General features: G+C 40.4%; 1 protein-coding gene across 1 annotated transcript in view; it reads left to right on the forward strand.

Annotated features, from left to right (window-relative positions):
- Positions 1 to 19,308, forward strand: part of atrnl1b (attractin-like 1b) — a 74,162-nt gene that overhangs the window by 19,608 nt on the left and 35,246 nt on the right. Inside the window, exons 17-21 of the mRNA XM_034107217.1 lie at positions 258 to 449; positions 7,237 to 7,470; positions 8,508 to 8,645; positions 10,927 to 11,020; positions 17,438 to 17,490. Coding sequence (XP_033963108.1) covers positions 258 to 449; positions 7,237 to 7,470; positions 8,508 to 8,645; positions 10,927 to 11,020; positions 17,438 to 17,490 — 711 coding nt within the window. The remainder of the gene's footprint in view (positions 1 to 257; positions 450 to 7,236; positions 7,471 to 8,507; positions 8,646 to 10,926; positions 11,021 to 17,437; positions 17,491 to 19,308) is intronic.

Consider the following 19,308-nt stretch of genomic DNA (forward strand, 5'->3'; position numbering starts at 1 on the left):
GCAACACAATACAACTGATAAAATAGCAAGTAATTAAATAAAATAGAATATAAGTAGCCTGGGATTTAAGATTTCCTTTGCCAGATGGAAATGAGCTTTTAGCTATAGTCTGGCATAAAGCATCTTGTCTCTTTTTGAATATTTTTTGCATGGCTGTTGTTCAATAACAACACATGCTCTTGTTCATATGACTATAAAGCTTTTGGAGAAAGAGTCTTTGTCATGTTTTTTCTTCCGTCTCGTCCTTTGCTGTCCAGGTAACCCCAACCAGAGCAGCCGTCCTGCCTGTAAGAAGCCGTGCTCGCTGCACACCAGCTGTGCTAACTGCACCAACCAGGCCATGGAGTGCATGTGGTGCGGAAATGCCCAGCGCTGTTTGGACTCCACCGCCTACGTCGTCTCTTTCCCCTACGGACAGTGTCTGGAGTGGCAGACTCGAGACTGTTTGGGTAAGTGTCTTTTACTGAACTTCATCTAAATGAGGTGTCTTTAAAGCCCAGAGTCCAGCATTAAGGTGCAATAAGCTTCACCAGATTGGCTTCTGTAAGCAGTCGGTATTCATCACTGCCAGAAAGGAGCTTAAGGGAGGAAAACCGCTTTGTTTGTATGTGATTTCCTGTGATTGGCTATGGAAGCTTTTTGTTTTGCTTTGCTTTGTAATGGCCAATTACTCTCACATATCGGCAATGCAACTCTTAACATTTCCCTGTTGACCATGCTGCAGATGGGACCTTTACCATTAGCTGACCAAGTGGTTTATGGACAGGTTTAGAGAAGCCTACAAATATGTGAATGAAAACCGAAGCATAATGGCAATGGCTGCAAATACAGTAATGTTGATGTGAATGTTATTGTAGTTTTTGGATAAGAATCAGGGGATACATTTACCCAGGGAACAACTAAGGAGCTGTCGCAATTTAGTCGAGCCCTGCGCTGCAAAATGCTATTTAGCCAATGCCCTTTTTTTAATGAACAGTAATATTACATTACATGTCACTTGTTAGACGCTTTTATCCAAAGAGACTTACATACTCAATACTGTGGGCAATCCCCCCAGGGTGAAGTGTCTTGCCCAGGGACACAACGACATGCTGACTGCAGTGGGACTCGAACTTGCTATCCTCTGATTCGAAGATCAGCGCATTAACCCACTGCGCCACAGGCCTCCCTAAATAAATAAACATCAGAATGAAAGTGTTCCCTTTTCAGGCTGTACCTTAATTAAATAAACCTTTCAAAGATGAACTATGATGGAGACTTTATATAGCTGTTGGTTAGAAGAGAAAAGGTAATCAGAATAAAAAACAAAATCAATTTGAAGCCATTTGATCCTTAAATATTCTGTAGAAGTACATACCATTTGTATAAAAGCACTACTGGGGATAACAAAAATAATAACAACTTAATTTGACCTCTTTATTAAACCCAAATTATAAGGTGCTATACTCGCAAGACAAACAATTAAAATGGCAGAAAAAGGGATTACCCACCAGGGTTGGATGGATAGAGTAACAGGCTTAAATTCAAACATGAACCAACAAAACACATCTGCTTGGTATTCTTTATTTGTTATCATGTAAAAAGCAACATTAAATAAGTACTGCACACATTCAGAGGTACCCTGTTGGCAGTATTTCCCCGTCACATTGGTAAGTTGTTTGGAGAGTTCCCTCACCTGAAGGTCGGCGCGGCTCGGCTGTGTGATGTTTGAATTATAGCCTTGGTTCTGTCGGATCGTAAAAACATCTCTGACCGGTTTAGCGAGTAACACATTTAGGGGGCTGAAGGGTGCAGTCTCCAATTCATTTGCGTCAGATGGTATTAGGTAACCCCGAGGCGTTTCTGAACACAGTGGATATTTGTCTTGAGGAATGTGTCCCTTATGGCGTGAAGGACAGAGAAGGGTATCCTATACATGTTCTCTGTTTTCTTTTATTCTCTTTCAGCTTCCTCTGTCTGACTTTGCTCCTCCTCATTAACGCTTTTAAATCACCACTTAAGTATTGGATTACCTCACCTACTTCTTTACTCCTCATTTCCAGTGCATCAAGAGGCTTTCTTTATGCTGAGCAGACTGAATACATGCACTTAAAAACTCAACCTTGTGATAAAAAGCCCTGTAGTATCATAACAAGTGCTGAGTGTGAGAAATGCATTTCTTCTCAGAAAAAAGGCAATTTTTGCAGATTTGACATTGCACAGGAAGTTATTTGTAAGTTCTTAAAAGTTGTGGGTTTGTTGTTTTTATATGGGGAAGGACTCTTGTTATGTTCTTTAACAGCAGTTCTAGTGATCTCTACCTGTCAGGTAAGTAGTGATCCAAAAACCTCTTTAGCGTCAGTGTAGAAATATCTTGCCAGATCAAACACATCAACATCTCTGTGCCACAGTATGAACACACCCTCTGTTTCATCAACGAGAGTGCATCTCCTTGAGCTGACAGACTTTTAAACATGCAAGGTCAAGTTGACTTTTGATGTTTTCAAAGCATATTCCTCCGTGCTTGATTTGATCGTTAATATTAGGACCAGCCTGTTCTTCCACATCAATGTCACTTTTTTTTTTTACTCCTGCAGGTAAGCTGTAGGTGACTGGGTGTATTCTAGTAAAGTAACATTTTTTTGTATTACTTTAAGCCAGGGGTGTCAAACTCAATTTCATCACGTGCCACATTAGCATTATGGTTGCACTCAAAGGGCCGGTTGTTACTATATAAATATACTAGTGCTGTCAAAATTATCGCGTTACTTTTTTGAATTAATTGCGTTAGAATATTTAACGCATTTAACGCATGTGCAGAATGGCCCGCCCCATACGTGCCACTAGTGGCAGCGCCAGGGTATGGCTGGGCTAGGCTACACCCATACCAAGAAATGTTTTAGCCCCACCATGAAAAATGATGTTAAAGTAAGCAAAATAAAGTCTGCCAACTCACGCGGAGTAAATTGCACAGACAGCAGTTAGTAAGATTGATTTCAGTAGCCACGGTTTTGAAAACGTTTGTCACGTAGTGATCGTCTTCTCAATAGAACATCTTTGATAACGGCGTGGTGTTGTTGCAGGAAGTACTGACGCAGAATACTTTTGCTGTAGTACAGGGGTGCACATAACTAGTACGCAGGGTATGTGCCTAATCTGAAATGCGTACCGTCACTTGTGTCACAAAGCGCATTTGCGTACCGACGTACTTGTGTAGCTTTTCCAGAAGGCGGTTAGATCACCGGACGACAGAGTCGGTCTCCGTGTGCACAGACAGGGCTGCTGTTAACGTCGGTCTGTACAACGGAACTGTGCCAAAACTACGCCAACCGGCTGCGGAGGGAGACTCCCCCCTTCACTGGAGAACTGCGCTAAAACAGCTGATCACAACGTTCACACTCTGTGGTCACGAAGTACTCCACTAGCCGCCGCCGCCCCCTCTGTCGACTTTCCTGAAGTACTCCCCCGTTGATAGAAATCAACATGTAATGAATTAAGACCCCACAGTTTGATGATTGATAGGTGCAGTGGTGTAGTGGAGATTTTTTTACTGGGGGGACGCTATTTTAAATTAGGTCATGCCAAACAAGTGCGCACGCGCGCAGTGCACTCACAAAACGGGCAGACAGGTCCACAGAAACTACCGGTACGCTTAGTCCTACTTTACTTACTGTACTGCAAAAAGCAGACGGTGCTGTGCTCAACACACACACAGACTCAAAACCATGGACACACTGGCACATACATTACATAAACAATGTATAGGCCTAAATTGCATAAACTACAGTATTGCAACTAAGCAGACAGCGCTGCTTTTCTCTCTCTCTATCTCCACTTTCAAAATCTATTTAAAACTCATAACAAACAAAATTCCCAAAGTTGTCCTGAAATTAACTTATTAAATAAACAAAAGGAAAAATATATATAGCCTACTAATGCAAACATTGAATCTGGACTGGAAATTATTCTGATTAGGCCTAGCCTACATTGCAAATAAGCAGACAGCGCTGCTTTTTTCACACACACACACACACACACACACACACACACACACACACACACACACACACACACACACACACACACACACACACACACACACACACACACACACACACACACACACACACACACACACACACACACACACACACACACACACACACACACACACACACACACACACACACACACACACCTTGCGTTTTGAAGACTGATACATCAGATATGGATGAACAAACTTTGCAGCCCAGTTTCCCAGCTTTGCAGTCTATCCACGGGTATGTCTCTTGTTTCCTCCGCCACATCTCCTCCGTCCATACCTCTGGGAAAGGTGAGCTTGAGCTAGCCAGGGGAACGTTGCTAGCGCAGCTAACGTGCACGTTAGCTAGCATTATCCACGTCTTTAGGCGGCTCTTCTGATGATGTACTGTTGTACTAGTAGCAGCTTCACTTGTAGCTTCGGTGCTGCTAGACTCTTTCTTCTTGTGAATTATATTCTTTTTAGAAAATAAGTCAAGTAAAAAATGTTTGCCTGCCATTATAGAGCTTTTTCGTTAGCGTTCTTGAGGGAAAGAGCTGCCGCAAAATCGGCGGGCGGTAAGCTGGCCGTGGGTGTGTCACTGACACACCCCCAGCTCGCCGCGGGGTCACGAGCCTGACTAATCATAATTCTTTAAGGAAATCGTTTTTATTTTTTATTATAATTACTGTGAAATGTATTATGTTTTTGTCATTATTACAACAAATACACACTTGCAACTGATAAGACTGGCAATGATTTTATATTTATTAGACTATTACAAAAAAGATCATGCTCCAAATAAGTGGGGGTACGGCGTACCCCCGCGTCCAACGCCCACTACACCACTGGATAGGTGTGTGTGTGTGTGTGTGTGTGTGGGTTGTCTTTCATTTTGACACGCAGAAATGTTATAATAAACATAGATACTGTATGTTAAATGGATATATCCGCCTTCTTTCATTTATCTTTCCATTCCCACAACAATATACATAAATAAATGACATATTTTGGACATAGTTCGAATGGTGATTAATCATGATTAATTAATTTTTAAGCTGTGATTAATCTGATTAAAAATTGTAATCGTTTGACAGCCCTAAAATATACATATATATAAATATATTATAGCCTCTGAATTGGATTATTATCAGATAGGGTAATAACTAACTACGTTTGAAAGCAGAAGTCCAGGGCAAATAATTGCAAGTCTCTTCATTGCCCATGTCACAAAACGAGATGCATTGTGGGACATGTAGTTTATGGGCAACATACTTACATGTAGTAAAGTGGCATGTAACCGTATAATAAACGTATTATATTCTTTGAAAGCTCTTGCGGGCCACATTAAATGAAGTCACGGGCCGGATTTGGCCCCCGGGCCTTGAGTTTGACACCCCTGCTTTAAGCAATAGAGGCAAACATTTAATGACCCTTTTTTTCAAATGTGGGTATTTACTGCTTGACAGTATGTAACTTATATGACGGTAAAATGGATCTTTCCTTGTTTGCGAGAAACTCACTTTTTTATGATTACCTCTGGGAATTAATAATTTGTAATTCAAATGTTCTGTTATTAAATAGAAGGACAAATAATGAATCTATTAATAAAGCAAAAACAATCTGCATATTTTCTCTTTCTAAATAAAAGTAATTAGTTTCACCCAAAGCCTTTTTTTAATAGTTTAATATAATTTATTTTAAAGCAAAATATGCCATTAGAAATTTCAACCAATAATCATTCAGCATCTCTGCCATTAAAATATTCACAATGCTTAAGTACCATGACAACTGGATTTCTACATATTTTAAGAGTTACTGGTCTTAATGCTGCTCTGTGCAGAACACTGTCATAATGGAGGAACCATTTTCTTAAATTGAATAGAGCAGTAGGGAGAGTAAAACAGTTAACTGACGTTAAGAAGATGTTTTCATATAGTAAGTCCACTTACTCGTGAAGATATTGCAGCGGCGTTAAACACAGAAAAAGACAGATATCGAAATGGTGATGCTTTCATTTTGAATAATCTCTGTAGTGTCTTACCTCACAAGCAACATCACACAAGTTCAATTTGCGTGCATTTTAAAATACACTTGAAAGCTTCCATAAATAAATAAAGTCTTTGCAGGACAATATATTGAGTACAAGCTTTATTTGTTCTGGGAAAAGCTGTTGACACTGGATACAGCGACTGTGCCTTCCAGACCTAGTCATCATTGAATTCACGTAACGGCTCCAGGCATCAGATTTAGTTTGCTCGTGTTCACACGTATTGATTTATCTGTCGAAATGCATGTGGAAAATGTCCGTTTTGTTTTAATGGCAGATTTCGTATGTGATCATGCCTTTGTGTTATGGCCAGACACAAGTCCTCATCCAGCTGCTTCTCTTCTCCGAATGGTGTGTCATGTCGTCAAAACAGACTTAAATGGCCTTACTTTGTACTGATTGTTCTGCCGTTGTCATGGTTTCACATCCATTAGCAGAATCGCTGTAGATTTGTTTGACATAAACTGAGGTAAAAGCACTCAATGTTTGTCTCCTTTAAAATAGTAGTGACATTTCTCCCCACCCTGAAGAGTCTGTCTGGCAGGCAAGTAGGCAAGTAGGCAAGTGGCGGCGCTGAAACTTGTCAAGCAATTAAGTGGCTTGAAAGTTCATCCCCATACTGACAAAACAGCGAGGTGCCACTTCACACATCACACATCACATTTAATCCTTTTATTGAACTTTGCTCAAACTTTTCTCACTGGCCTTGGCTTGTAGACACATTTTCTATCTCCTGCTATGGCTTTCCCCCCTCTCCATCGACTGTTAAATGTTCATCTCTTGTCTTCTTACGTGCTCTTAAACCTGACACCTCGCTGGATAGCGACCAGCGTGTGTTTTCAGTGCAAAGTACGTTAATGTTCCTTAATCTGTATGTCCTGTTCAAGGCTAAGAAATGACTGCATTTGTCTGTTAAAAGGCTGAAATCCAAGCAAATAAAACCTGAAACCACATTGGACCTTTTTGTTACAATTTGCATTCTGCTGTTTGTTTCAAGGTGACTCCGGGCTAACTGAATGATAAAATGAAATGCAATTGACAAATGCAGCTAAAAAATCAATATAGAAAGAAAGAATTATGTCCCTAATAACAAAGCAATATAAACAAAGCAAAAACATTTTGGGTGCAACAGTAGTTTTTCAAAGAAATATATCACAAGTGTCTCACCCCCGTCCCTCTCCTTCAGCCCAGAACTGCTCCGGCCTGCGAACATGTTCCCAATGTTTGGAGCAGCCCGAGTGCGGATGGTGCGGAGACCCCAGCAGCACGGGGAAGGGTCTCTGCACGGAGGGCTCTTACCGTGGGCCGCTGAAGAGACCGGCGAAGCAGGGACAGCAGGTGCAGCCCTCAGACATGGTCCTGGACCCGGGCGTCTGCCCCAAAGACAAAGGCTTCGAGTGGGCCTTCATCCACTGCCCCGGTAAGTGATCCACTTCCTGTCTGTCTTACTGAAATTACAGATCATGCATCATTACTTTATCTACTTGAGAGGTTGTTCTTATGAAGGATTCTTGTTACAACTTCCCTATGCAACTTATCCCTCCCTGAGGACTTCATGCAACCTTATGCTAGTGCGGCATTTAATGCTGTCATTAAGCCCAAGTCCATACAGCCACGTCATGTCATGATATGCTCACAGCTAGTTGTAATTTGAGAATATGAGATGCTCAGTGGTTACATGTTAAGGGGTTTTGGTGATTTTTCTTATTTAAGGTTTAAGCCTTTAGGTCTCTTAGTTTTCCTTTTCATTCTCAAAGTTGGAATTATTTGTAAAAATCAATTTTTACTGTCGGAGCACATTCAATACAAACTAGTTTAGTATTAAAGTATGTTAGTCTACAAATCAATCGTGCATAGAATAACACTTTTTATTATTTTGACGTTTGTTTACCACTCCATTAGAGTACATTCATTTGTATTTCCAATTGGACACATAGTTCATTAAAAGTGGCTGCCATTAAAAAATAAAAATAAAATCAGATTAAATAGTAATTATTATGACATGGCAGACACAAGCTACTGACAGCTCTAATGGGTTTGTCGCTTTTCCAGGAAGCAACAACAACAACCCTAAGTGTAAATTCTGTTGGGATGGTGTCAAAATCCTAGCTGACTATTAGCTACAGGGCACACAAAGATTGTGTTACACAAATGACTCAGAATTGACTCAACAGGGTCCAATGAGACTCACGGACACATTGAGATTGTGACTGCGAGCATGTAGGAAGAAATTACTCATTTTTTTTGTCTCTAATAATTAAAAAAAGTGCTACTTCCACCTTGTGTTAGCTTGTCTTCTACCCCCCAGCATAACCAATACAGCTGTAATATTCACGAGTTATTCAATATGTTAACATCTGGAATTTGATGTTTACTTTTCTTAAATATGTAGTTAAAGACGCAGAAAGTCAGAGCAGACCTTGCATTTTCAACATTCGCTCTCTGTTTCTTTCTCAGCGTGCCAGTGCAATGGCCACAGCAATTGTGTGAACGGCAGTGTGTGTGAACAGTGCCGTAACCTCACCACCGGTCCTCACTGCCAGACCTGCATGCCTGGTTACCATGGAGACCCGACCAATGGCGGCAAATGCCAGGGTGAGTGCCGCATCGCCACAGAAATGAGTCATTCTGCTCACAGGAGACTTAACGGATTTACTTGTTATCGTTTTGGTGAAGCAGTCAACTGATGTGGTTAACATCGAACCACCTTAATCTTTTCACAATTACCTGCATATATTTCATTTGAGTTAACTACATTAAGTTTAAGCAAACACTAATTACATTCACTATTTAATTGTATTTAGAATAGACCTGCTGTGTGTAAATGGTAATTGAACTCCTAGAGGAATCTTCGCTACTCATTGAATTCTAATTAGTGCGTGATAAACACACAGTAATACAGCATCTTAACCACCAGAGGGCACTGTTGGGTGGATACAAATTGGTGACAGTTTCTCTGTCCTGTTTGATTAATGGGAATATTCCTCCATATGGTGGTTTCATTAACAGAAAAACAACCAAAGGAAAAACAGACATCTGGTCCCTGATGGTTTATTTTTGCTGTAGTACCTCAGCTGAAAATAACCACTCTCACTAAAGACGGTGAAATATCAAGATTAACTGTGATTTTCTGACATTCGAGTGAGCATGGAGCAGATGTGGTACGCTGAAGGTCACATCCCCTAAATCCATGCTTTGTTGAAAAAAGAATGCGTCATCTACCCTCATTTAGCCTCATTTAGCATGTTAGGTTTAACACACGTACAGGAGTGTTTTGATATCATAAAGGCCTAATGAATATTCCAACACACCTGGTTCTCAGGTTATGTTACTCAGGTTTCTCTCTCTTATCAAAAACTGTTTTGATTATGTTTTTTAAACCGGTCATTGCTGAATAAATTGCATGGCAGCCAATAATTTATACAGCATTCTCATTTTCCGAGCAACGGCACATAACGGCAGCTGAATTTAACACGGAGAATGGGTGTAAACATTAGGTTGTAGCATAGCAACATGCATTCAACTAAATATAAAAATGACTGCGTGTTCATGGGCGTCACTGAATACATTTGAGATTGAAAAAAGACTGGTCGAGATTCCTATTTGAGAGGAGACTTACCCACGCTTGTCCCTTATGAGACATGAGAAGCATTCCTGAGAAATTACATGGAGGCTATTGTTTGAATTGACTGAGCGATACACACACACGCGCGCGCGCACACACACACACACACACACACACACACACACACACACACACACACACACACACACACACACACACACACACACACACACACACACACACACACACACACACACACACACACACACACACACACACACACACACACACACACACACACACACACACACACACACACACCTTGGAGCTTTATGGTCTCCGATACCATCTGTTAATGCACAGGCTATAGCTGTAACCTGTACAGTGATACTGCATCAGTGAAGGCAATATTCTCTTATACTTTCGGAGCCTGAGGACAATCATTACTGCATGCCAATTGATCCATGTTTTAATGTGACGGGGGATCCATTGCATATGTAATGTGTGTTTTATGCACAGTGGGCATTTAGTGAACCCTGCTATCCAGTGTGACTTGCACAAAGTACCACGAAATCCCTGTATGACACGCTGTCATTAACAACAAGTGTTGGACAAAGTGCTATGACACAGTTAAAAGCAGTGCTGTCACCTCAAATATTCATATGTACGTTCTTGTGAGATGCGTAAGAAGCACTATGTCCGCTGACCCTCCTGTAATACGCCTTCTCAGTCGTTTCCATCTCGGTCAACTGAAAGGAATGAGTAAATGTTTTTTTTGTCCTGCAAATGCAAACCTAAAAGGCTGCCAAACTAGAAGCACTTAAGGAGCCAATTCACACGTCTATTGCTTCACTGTTTATATTCCACACACTCACACACACAATGCCCCGCGGGTATCCTGATGTCCTATCTAGCGGGGGGGCATATTTTCTCCATCACATCTCAGATCTTTGAAGCTGAGGCAATCTTTTGGGAAATACACTTGTTTACCATCTTACAAAGATCAATGTCAATTTCATCTCTGCGCGTTCAGTCCAGCCGAAGAGTTTTATTAAGTAGCCTAGCTTAGCACACACACTGCAAACAATGGGAAACTCCTAGCAATGTGCTTTAGAGTGAAGGAAAAACAACTGTTATTGCACAGGTTGTGCAGATGTTATGCTTTATTGTGCCCTCAGGAGATCCTGAGCTCCAAGCTTTTAAACTGGTGTTAGAGCTGCGGGGAACCGAAAACATTCAGTTATCATCGTTTTTTTGTTTGATACTAATATTCCTTCTTTCGCTCCCCTCTCTTCTTCTCCATCTTTTCAGCCTGTAAGTGTAATGGTCATGCAAACGTGTGCCAGGTGTTAACTGGCAAGTGCTTCTGCACCACCAAGGGCATCAAAGGAGACCAGTGCCAGCTGTGAGTACACGTGTTTACACACACACACACACGCACACACATCCAAATATCCTTGTTACATTTTCCAGCATTTCCAAGTATAACCCTATTCTAGTTCCACACAAGGTTATGGTTTCAGTTCACCATGTTTTTTCAAAAGTTCTGATCTGCACCATTGAGGTAAAATAAGAGAAAAACTGTTAATGCTTCAACAGAAATGTACTGGTAATGTCAATCATAACAGATGACTGCCACCGGGCCAGTAATCAGTTGGGATAGTGCCATGATGAAACGCCTGGGGCTATTTTAAAGGTAGCCATTTTGAAAAGTGAGACAGTCACTCATTGGAGGCTGTTATACGTTGTTTGTGATACTTTTACTTAACACACCTGAATATTGGTTCAGGTATTAACAGTAGATCATATAGAAAATAAAACAAAATTATATAACATGGCAATAATACCATTTACAATACATCATAATGGAAGATAGAGACTTCGGGGAGTTTTTTTACTCTCTACCAAAAATGTTACAAACTGGACCAGTGCATCTGTCAGTTTAATTATGAATGTGTTGCCACAGCAATTCATTTCTTTAGTGATGGATTGCGGTCATAAGGAAGTCAGAGAGACACACAAAATAAGTATACACATTAAAAAAAAATTAAGTTGATTTGTATTTGAACCCTGACTCTCAGTGACCCTTTTGTTTAAATGATCTAATGGGATTTATAGATTGTGAGGTCATAGTTCATGAGCATCGATTTCTGATCACTTAAAGCAGGACCCTTCCTTCCGATGTGGCAATTGGATGTTGTGGTATTAAAATAAAACAGAAAACCATCAGTTGGCGTTATTGGCCACCTCCAGCACAATTTCTGCTGATGCGGTGGATTCCCCTGGTGTGGGAGGACCATCTCCACTTAGCCGCCTGCTTTCCCAGTTGTAAGCAGAATGGACTGATGTTTTTAATACCACTAATGCAGTAAGAGATACAGAGGGGTCACTGGCAAACGGGAATGCACGCACGCACGCACGCACACACACACAATGCTTCCTCTCTCTCTCTCTCTCTCTCTCTCTCTCTATCTATCTATCTATCTATCTATCTATCTATCTATCTATCTATCTATCTATCTATCTATCTATCTATCTATCTATCTATCTATCTATCTATCTATCTATCTATCTATCTATCTATCTATCTATCTATCTATCTATCTCTCTATCTCAAAAACACCTCCTCAAAATCACTTCCTGAACGCACTGTGTTCAGACTGTGTCATCTCTACGTGTTGTTACACATTTCACACCATATTTAAAATGCATCTGATGCTCCTTCATAGAAAACATTTAAAGTTTAGTCACATTCTGGACATGCCATAATGATTCTAACAGTTTAGTCAGCAATAGTCACAGTAGTCATGATGCTCTTAAAGTCACCCTTGGGAGTTTTCCTACTTAACAAACAAAAGTTCTGTTAATATTCTCTTTCTTACAAAAACAACAACATTGTGTCTATATTCTTAAAGTCTATGCATGTCCTTCCTCATTTCTCAAGTTTAATTTGATATAAGTTTAATTTTGGATTGTTTCAGCCACTTTTACCAGCTACTCTTCCTCAGTAAAACGGGGGAAAATATTCCTCTATAGCCAAACTAGTAGTCATAAACTTCACAGGGTGCATTTAACCTTTTGGATTTAAATCTCAAACAAAGTCAGGTTTTTTTTATTATCACTTAACATTATTTTTCGTAAATGGGAGTCCATCAAAATGAATTGGTATAAGACGAGCTGGTAGCCTTAATTTATGTTTGGGAAAATGTGTACTGCCTGCACATGTCTCAAATGGAAAAACATTACACATAATGAATACACACTAGAGGCATCATGCGCTGTAGGTTAATCACATGTTGCTCACATGTGGGCAGAGGAATGTTAGAAAATGTACATTTACATAATCCGCAGCTTTTTCACATGATTACATGTAGATTTGTTATTTTTATACCATGGTCTCGATACAAACTATACTTTTGTAAGCCAACCTATATTCAGTTTTCATGAATGTGCCTTCGTAACACCTAACATAAAAGAATAATTTGCACAAGGATGTATACCTGTTACATCTTTAAAGTCATTTTTCATAGCAGCCAATAACACTGAACGTTGTTAGTTGTGTTGAGAAAAATAAAAAAATAAAAACCTATTAAAATGTACTCCAAAGTTCATCTCTTGGACGATGCAATCGATATAACATCAACGCTTTTGACTAATATTCCAAGTGAGAAAACACATGAAGTGTTTAGAGTCGGGTGGAGAGTGAGACCTCTTCAGAACCCTCAATTCTTCTCGGCGAATACATGACACTTTGCACAAAAAACTAAATGTCACCTTAAGTCCTGCTACCAGATGGAACGCAGTACAATGCAGAGCCACTCTCAGGATAGCAGGTGGCTAACATGACACAAACGAGCCAGTTTCTACCCAATGAAATCAAAGCTGCGTATCAGAACACTAGGCCATGCAGCAGCAGGCCGATCATCATCATCAGCCACTTAAAGGGCGGATGTGCCCATACAGCTCTGGAGATAGTTACGAGTAAAGTTCCTGCAGCCCATTACCGATTATCAGCTTCAAATTTAGCCAGCAACATAAACGTCCAGAATATGTCGCTAATTCGGTCCCACTTATAGACTGATTAAATTATCTAATTTCAGTTGTATCCTTTATCTCAAATCAATGGCACATTTACACATGTCAGAGTGAACACCTTTTATTGTTCATGCTTAATCTAATTGGTGTATGTGTTGACCATCAGTCCCTTTTTGCTGTAATGTAATTTCTAGTATCTCATTACATGCAATCAGTTTCTGTCAGCCACTCACCCTCACCATCCCGAGCAGTAACCCCTTAAACAAAGACCTCCACACAAGGGTACTCTGTCTTTTCCCCGCAATGCACACACACGCACACATGCGCGCACCGCAACCACCATTAGGACCGCCGAATAATATATGGCTGCAGTAATGAAGTGAAGGGTGCATCGGTGCAGAATCATTTTGCAAACAATTGACGAGGCCCACACTGCGTTACGGTGACGAGTCAAACAACAGCGGTTAGGGAAATATGTGTTATTATAGAGCTCATTTGGACACAGACATTATTCAGGATCCTTCGTCTGCTGGAGGTAAACGGGAGCAGCCCTGAGAGTGGACACGTGTGTGCCCCCTCCAGCCTGTGTATGTGTGAAGGACATTGTTTATGTTTATTCCACATTTTCTCTCCTTGTGTGTGTTGTGCCTGTTAATCCCAGCGTGTGCACAAGCGCAGACAAAGGTTCCAAGTTGAGTGCAGATCAAATTAAGATACAGCGGAGTGGGATTGCCTCAAGTTCCGATGTGTGCGCGCATGCATGCAGGTGTAGATTAAATTAAGATACAGTGTAGGGGAGTTGCATTATACACTCCACGATGAGCATGCGGGTGCACGTGTGTGTGTGTGTGTGTGTGTGTGTTTCTTACCATTTGCAAATGCCAGGCAGCTGAAACGCCCCAGCAGCCAGCGATGCTCTGTAAGGTCAAAAAAGCCCGAGGTGTCCTCCGTCCTTTGTACCGTAGTAAAAGAGCACTCTACCCTGTCCCCGCGTATTTAATATTAACAGTGAGAGTGTCGGTGCTGATCCCTCCCCATATCGGTGTCCTGACCCCCATTAGGTCCTCCAGAGCACCTGGGCTTGTCTTTCACTTCCTGGTGGTTGGATGTAGGGCCCTTGAGTAATCAGTAGCTCCAATAAAACAACTGTGGGGACAAGAGACATGGCAGTATATTAGATATATATATATATATATATGATTTAGCAATATGAACAATTTATAATAATTACAAATCAGAATGAGAAATCCTTTATTTGTTCCACAGCCGGGGACATTTGCTTTGTCACTGGAAAGGGACATAATACATCATAATAAACAAAGATTATTAATAAAGAGGCAAGCACGCATTGTTTAAAATATAAGTACACATTCATGGTTAATATTAAGTAGCAGCATTATGATATAGGAAGCGGACATAATCAAGTATTTAAGTTGCATCCAGTTGTAACACAAAGTATATATGTTGCAAATAGTATTGTTATTTCTCAACAGTGGTGTTACAGCCTGAAGTAGTGAATGAGTCACTCTTTAAAACAAAATCAAAGTTAAGTTGCAACCTTTTCTACTCTATTTTCTCCCTGGTCTTATTTAAGGAGTCAAAATAAGTCCCTCACCTGACAGACATTTTGTTTTTTTTGCACAATGTCGTAGACGGTGACTCCGGCTGTCTCGTGAATCCAAATTGCTGCAAAACAACCGATGCTGCGTTATTTTTAGAGGCAGAGTCATTCAGCATAACATCACTCTCTGTCATCTCCTCCTCCTCATCAGCGTGCGTGTCTCTCAGCTGGTTTTGCCCCCCCTCCAGTGCTCGATGGGTGTCTTCTGTGACTCCTCGACACCGCTTCCCATTTTAACAACTCTAATTGGTTGTCTGTGAGATAAAAAACAACTGTGAAACGAAATCAGCGTGAGATATGTTTGAATGTCATTCCCACTTTGTTAGTGCAGTTGTAGTTCTTCTAACGGCAGCGGGGTGACACAGTAGTTCAGAGTAAATTGTAGACCGGTAAAGATGGAGACACAAAGCGAAGGGATGCATTAAAATGGAGATAAAGAACCCTGTAATCCAATGAGCACTTTGAAAAGCCTTGATCCTGACGTAACACTTTGTGGATGTTAAATTATTTATCATTACCTCCTTTAAAAACCGAGCCTAAGAAACCCAATCACCACCTTTTTTAACAAATACACTTGAAAAGTTTGTGTAAAGGCTGTTTATTTAGAATTGTATTCAATCTATAGAAAGTTATAGAGATTGCATCCTAAATAATAATACAATCAGTTTGTGTGGAGAGTGGAGACTTTTCGAGGCTTCATAAATTACAATGTTTGTCAACTAACAACAATGGATCGGAGGCAAATAGAACCTCGTAATTGTCCAATTCCCCGCCATGTGTAGCCCTGGGTTATGACCCTCATTAGCTGGAGACAACATTCATTCGCCCTGGGCTTACAGTCATTTCACACTTGCTCCAAACGCAAACCATGGGTTAAGCACAGGGTAATTATAGTTTTTCTGGAAATGACTACTTTTTGTTTGCGTCTTTGTTGCTGCGTTGTCATCAGAATTGGACAAAGTATTTTCTTGCTCCATTGGGTCTTTAAGGGGGAAATTAAACTGTATATTTATTCCCCAATGAAGGCCGTTTACGCCCCTTATTACTCAGGCTTACTGTATAAACGAATGCATTTAACAATGAAGGACAGGATTTATCATTTGTAATAAGTAGTTTTGTGTTTAATAAAAAGAAAGAAAAAAGTATACATTTCACAAACTGAACAACATGCATCATTTTAGTGGTAGAAAGGCATTTTATTGTAATCAAAATGCCTCCGAGCAAACCGGCAGAATTTCTCGTTATGTTTGCCACGCCTCGTGTCTACTTCAATATCTTGATCACAACGTTTCTGATGAAGAGCGTTGGTCAGTGCAGATGTTAACAGCTGCCAGAAAATACCTATTGTCAAAATCTATTCCTAATTGGGAGTTATTTAAGTTTTTGAACGCATTTTAAGTAGGTTGTTAATGTGTAGGTCTTTTTCAACATTGCATTTAAGTTGCACTTTAGTAGGCTATTTAAATAGTTTTTTGTAAGCAGTTAGCACCGATTAAGGGATATTCTGTACTTGAATGCTGCGGATATAAATCCACTGATCTTCAACTACATTGCGATGTACTAACTAATTAATTTTGCAAACCAGCCATGTGCTGTGAGCATTGTGAACATGTTCACCCTGAGTTCTGAATATCAAGCCTGAAGTGTGAAACAAAGTCAAACTCGCCCTCGGCTCTTTCTTGCCTCTAATATGAAGTAAGCATAGGTCACTAGATGTAATCACTTATCTGATGCTTTTAAAGGGTTCACCTTAATTGTTGATATGTTTTCTTTTTCTTTCACATCTTAATTTGCTGCTATACAACTCAAATAATCAAGTAGGAGTTCATTTACATAAACTGTGCTTTTGGCTCCAAGGACATAACGGATTACATTTAGTACTTTAAGATGCTTCTCTCTGTGCGCTGGGATCAGGTAAAGTTTGTTTCATGGCACTTTAGTTGCTTGGATAAATAAAAGTAAAAAAACCAAAACGAATTAACTTTAGCTAACTATCAGATTATTACCTCTTTGTCAGAAGAAGAGACTTGATGAGGCGCCGACAGCAGGAGCTAATGCGCTGGCACTTGGCAAACACGGCTCCTGATAAGAAGGCATTCTTGCTCTCACTCTGTTAGCACCTCTCTCCTTCATCTTGTTCTCTCCTCTCTGTTTCCCTCTCTGCAGATGTGACTCAGAAAACCGTTACCTTGGCAATCCACTCAGAGGAACCTGTTACTGTGAGTAATTCTGCACTGTACAGAGACAACACACACACACACACACACACACACACACACACACACACACACACACACACACACACACACACACACACACACACACACACACACACACACACACACACACACACACACACACACACACACACACACACACACACACACACACACTTGATTTTCTTGGCGACTCTCTCTCTGCTTATCTTTCTCTCCGTCTCTACACTTCCACTTTTGCGTTAAGGGCAGATGGAGCATTTTAGCACTTTGGCACCAGGGGCGCTTGTTCAGTGACAGAATGACTTGTCGTGAAAATGTCAAGTGCATCAGAAGGAGTGAGTGATTGAGCTAATCAAGGAGACGGAGGAGTAAACTCTCCGCTCGACGACTCACTCCCTCAATCACCCACCTACTCATTCATTAATTTATAAAGTTGACTTAATGTCAGTTTGACTTGAGTGCAAAGTACAAGGGAAATATATCAAAGTGACTGATGCAAAGCGTTATGGAAAAAAAGAAATTGACATCCAGTGCTGACGAGTAAATCTGTGCCAGTGTTTCTGTGTATTCTGTACATGTTGGGGTTTGTTTACATGCTGTGGTGTCCTTCACGGTGCGGCGGTATGCATCTCTTTCAACACTCTGCCACTGACAACAGAGCCTTCGCCAAGGTTTTGTCCCTTTTTTGAAATGCCATGGCCTGACACCGGGCTCAATGACGGGGGAGGCAGGAACTAAAAAGCCTGGAGCCGGCTTTAACCTCTGCACACCTCTGGGACTTGCTCTTGAGCTCTGTTACTCAGTATTGTAAACATGACACCCCTGACTATCTGAAAGGCCATTGAGCATCGTGGATAAACACGCTGATCTCACAGTGACATAATCCAGCTCCTTCACAGTGTCTATCAAATGGGAGGACATGCCAGGTCGATTGGAATGAACATTTGATGCTGAAAAATCACATAAACAGACTTGATACATGACGATTGCGTTTGTTGATATAAGAAGAACTTACATTTACTTTTCTTTATTGTAGTTTTTTTTTTTTATAATGAAATTCAGCACATAGGTAAACAATAAAAACAAAATTGCAAATGTAATGTCTTTGTTTAATTTACAATTTACACCCGCCGTGATCAAAGAGTTATTACCATGTGACGTAGCGCTGAAAAACGATAAAAAAGATGACCAATCACAGAAAATGTGTACCAGCCAATCACATCACATCAGGGCGGGACTTGTATTATTAAGATAATTTGAGCGATTTAAACTTTTGCCAAATATTTTACCTAAAAAAAAGTCTTCTCAAGAAAAGCTTTTAATGCAGTTATTAGCTATCTTAAGTTGTTCGTACAGGTATGTACATAGAATGCATAACAAAGGACGCTATGGTGGCTTTAATAGACCTCGCCACATCTCAAACACAGTCCATATCAGATAAACGGTTGAGATGTACCCAGTTTGTCTCAGACGGCTGACATCTTTCCAAAGCGGACTGGGACCAGACATTTCTGCCAGAGCTAATGAATCATGAGTTAGCTGATCATTCTCCCAGACAAGTATCAAATGGGAAAAACATGTTCACTCCAACCTATTCACTTGAATCCAAATAGTTGTATTTATAAAAACAATGTTGACTGGTAAATGATTATTATATTATACTGTAAAAAGAAAACATCTACTGCCCTATTAAATCCATTTAAATGCGATACAATCCAAAATATATCGGTCAATAAATCTCATGTGTGTTTACTTTAATACTTACTCACTGCTACTTAATGTAGTCAATGCGTGTGTGACCACTATTAATAAATAATT

The sequence above is a fragment of the Pseudochaenichthys georgianus genome, chromosome 19 (assembly GCF_902827115.2).
Source record: "Pseudochaenichthys georgianus chromosome 19, fPseGeo1.2, whole genome shotgun sequence".
Lineage (NCBI taxonomy): Eukaryota > Metazoa > Chordata > Actinopteri > Perciformes > Channichthyidae > Pseudochaenichthys > Pseudochaenichthys georgianus.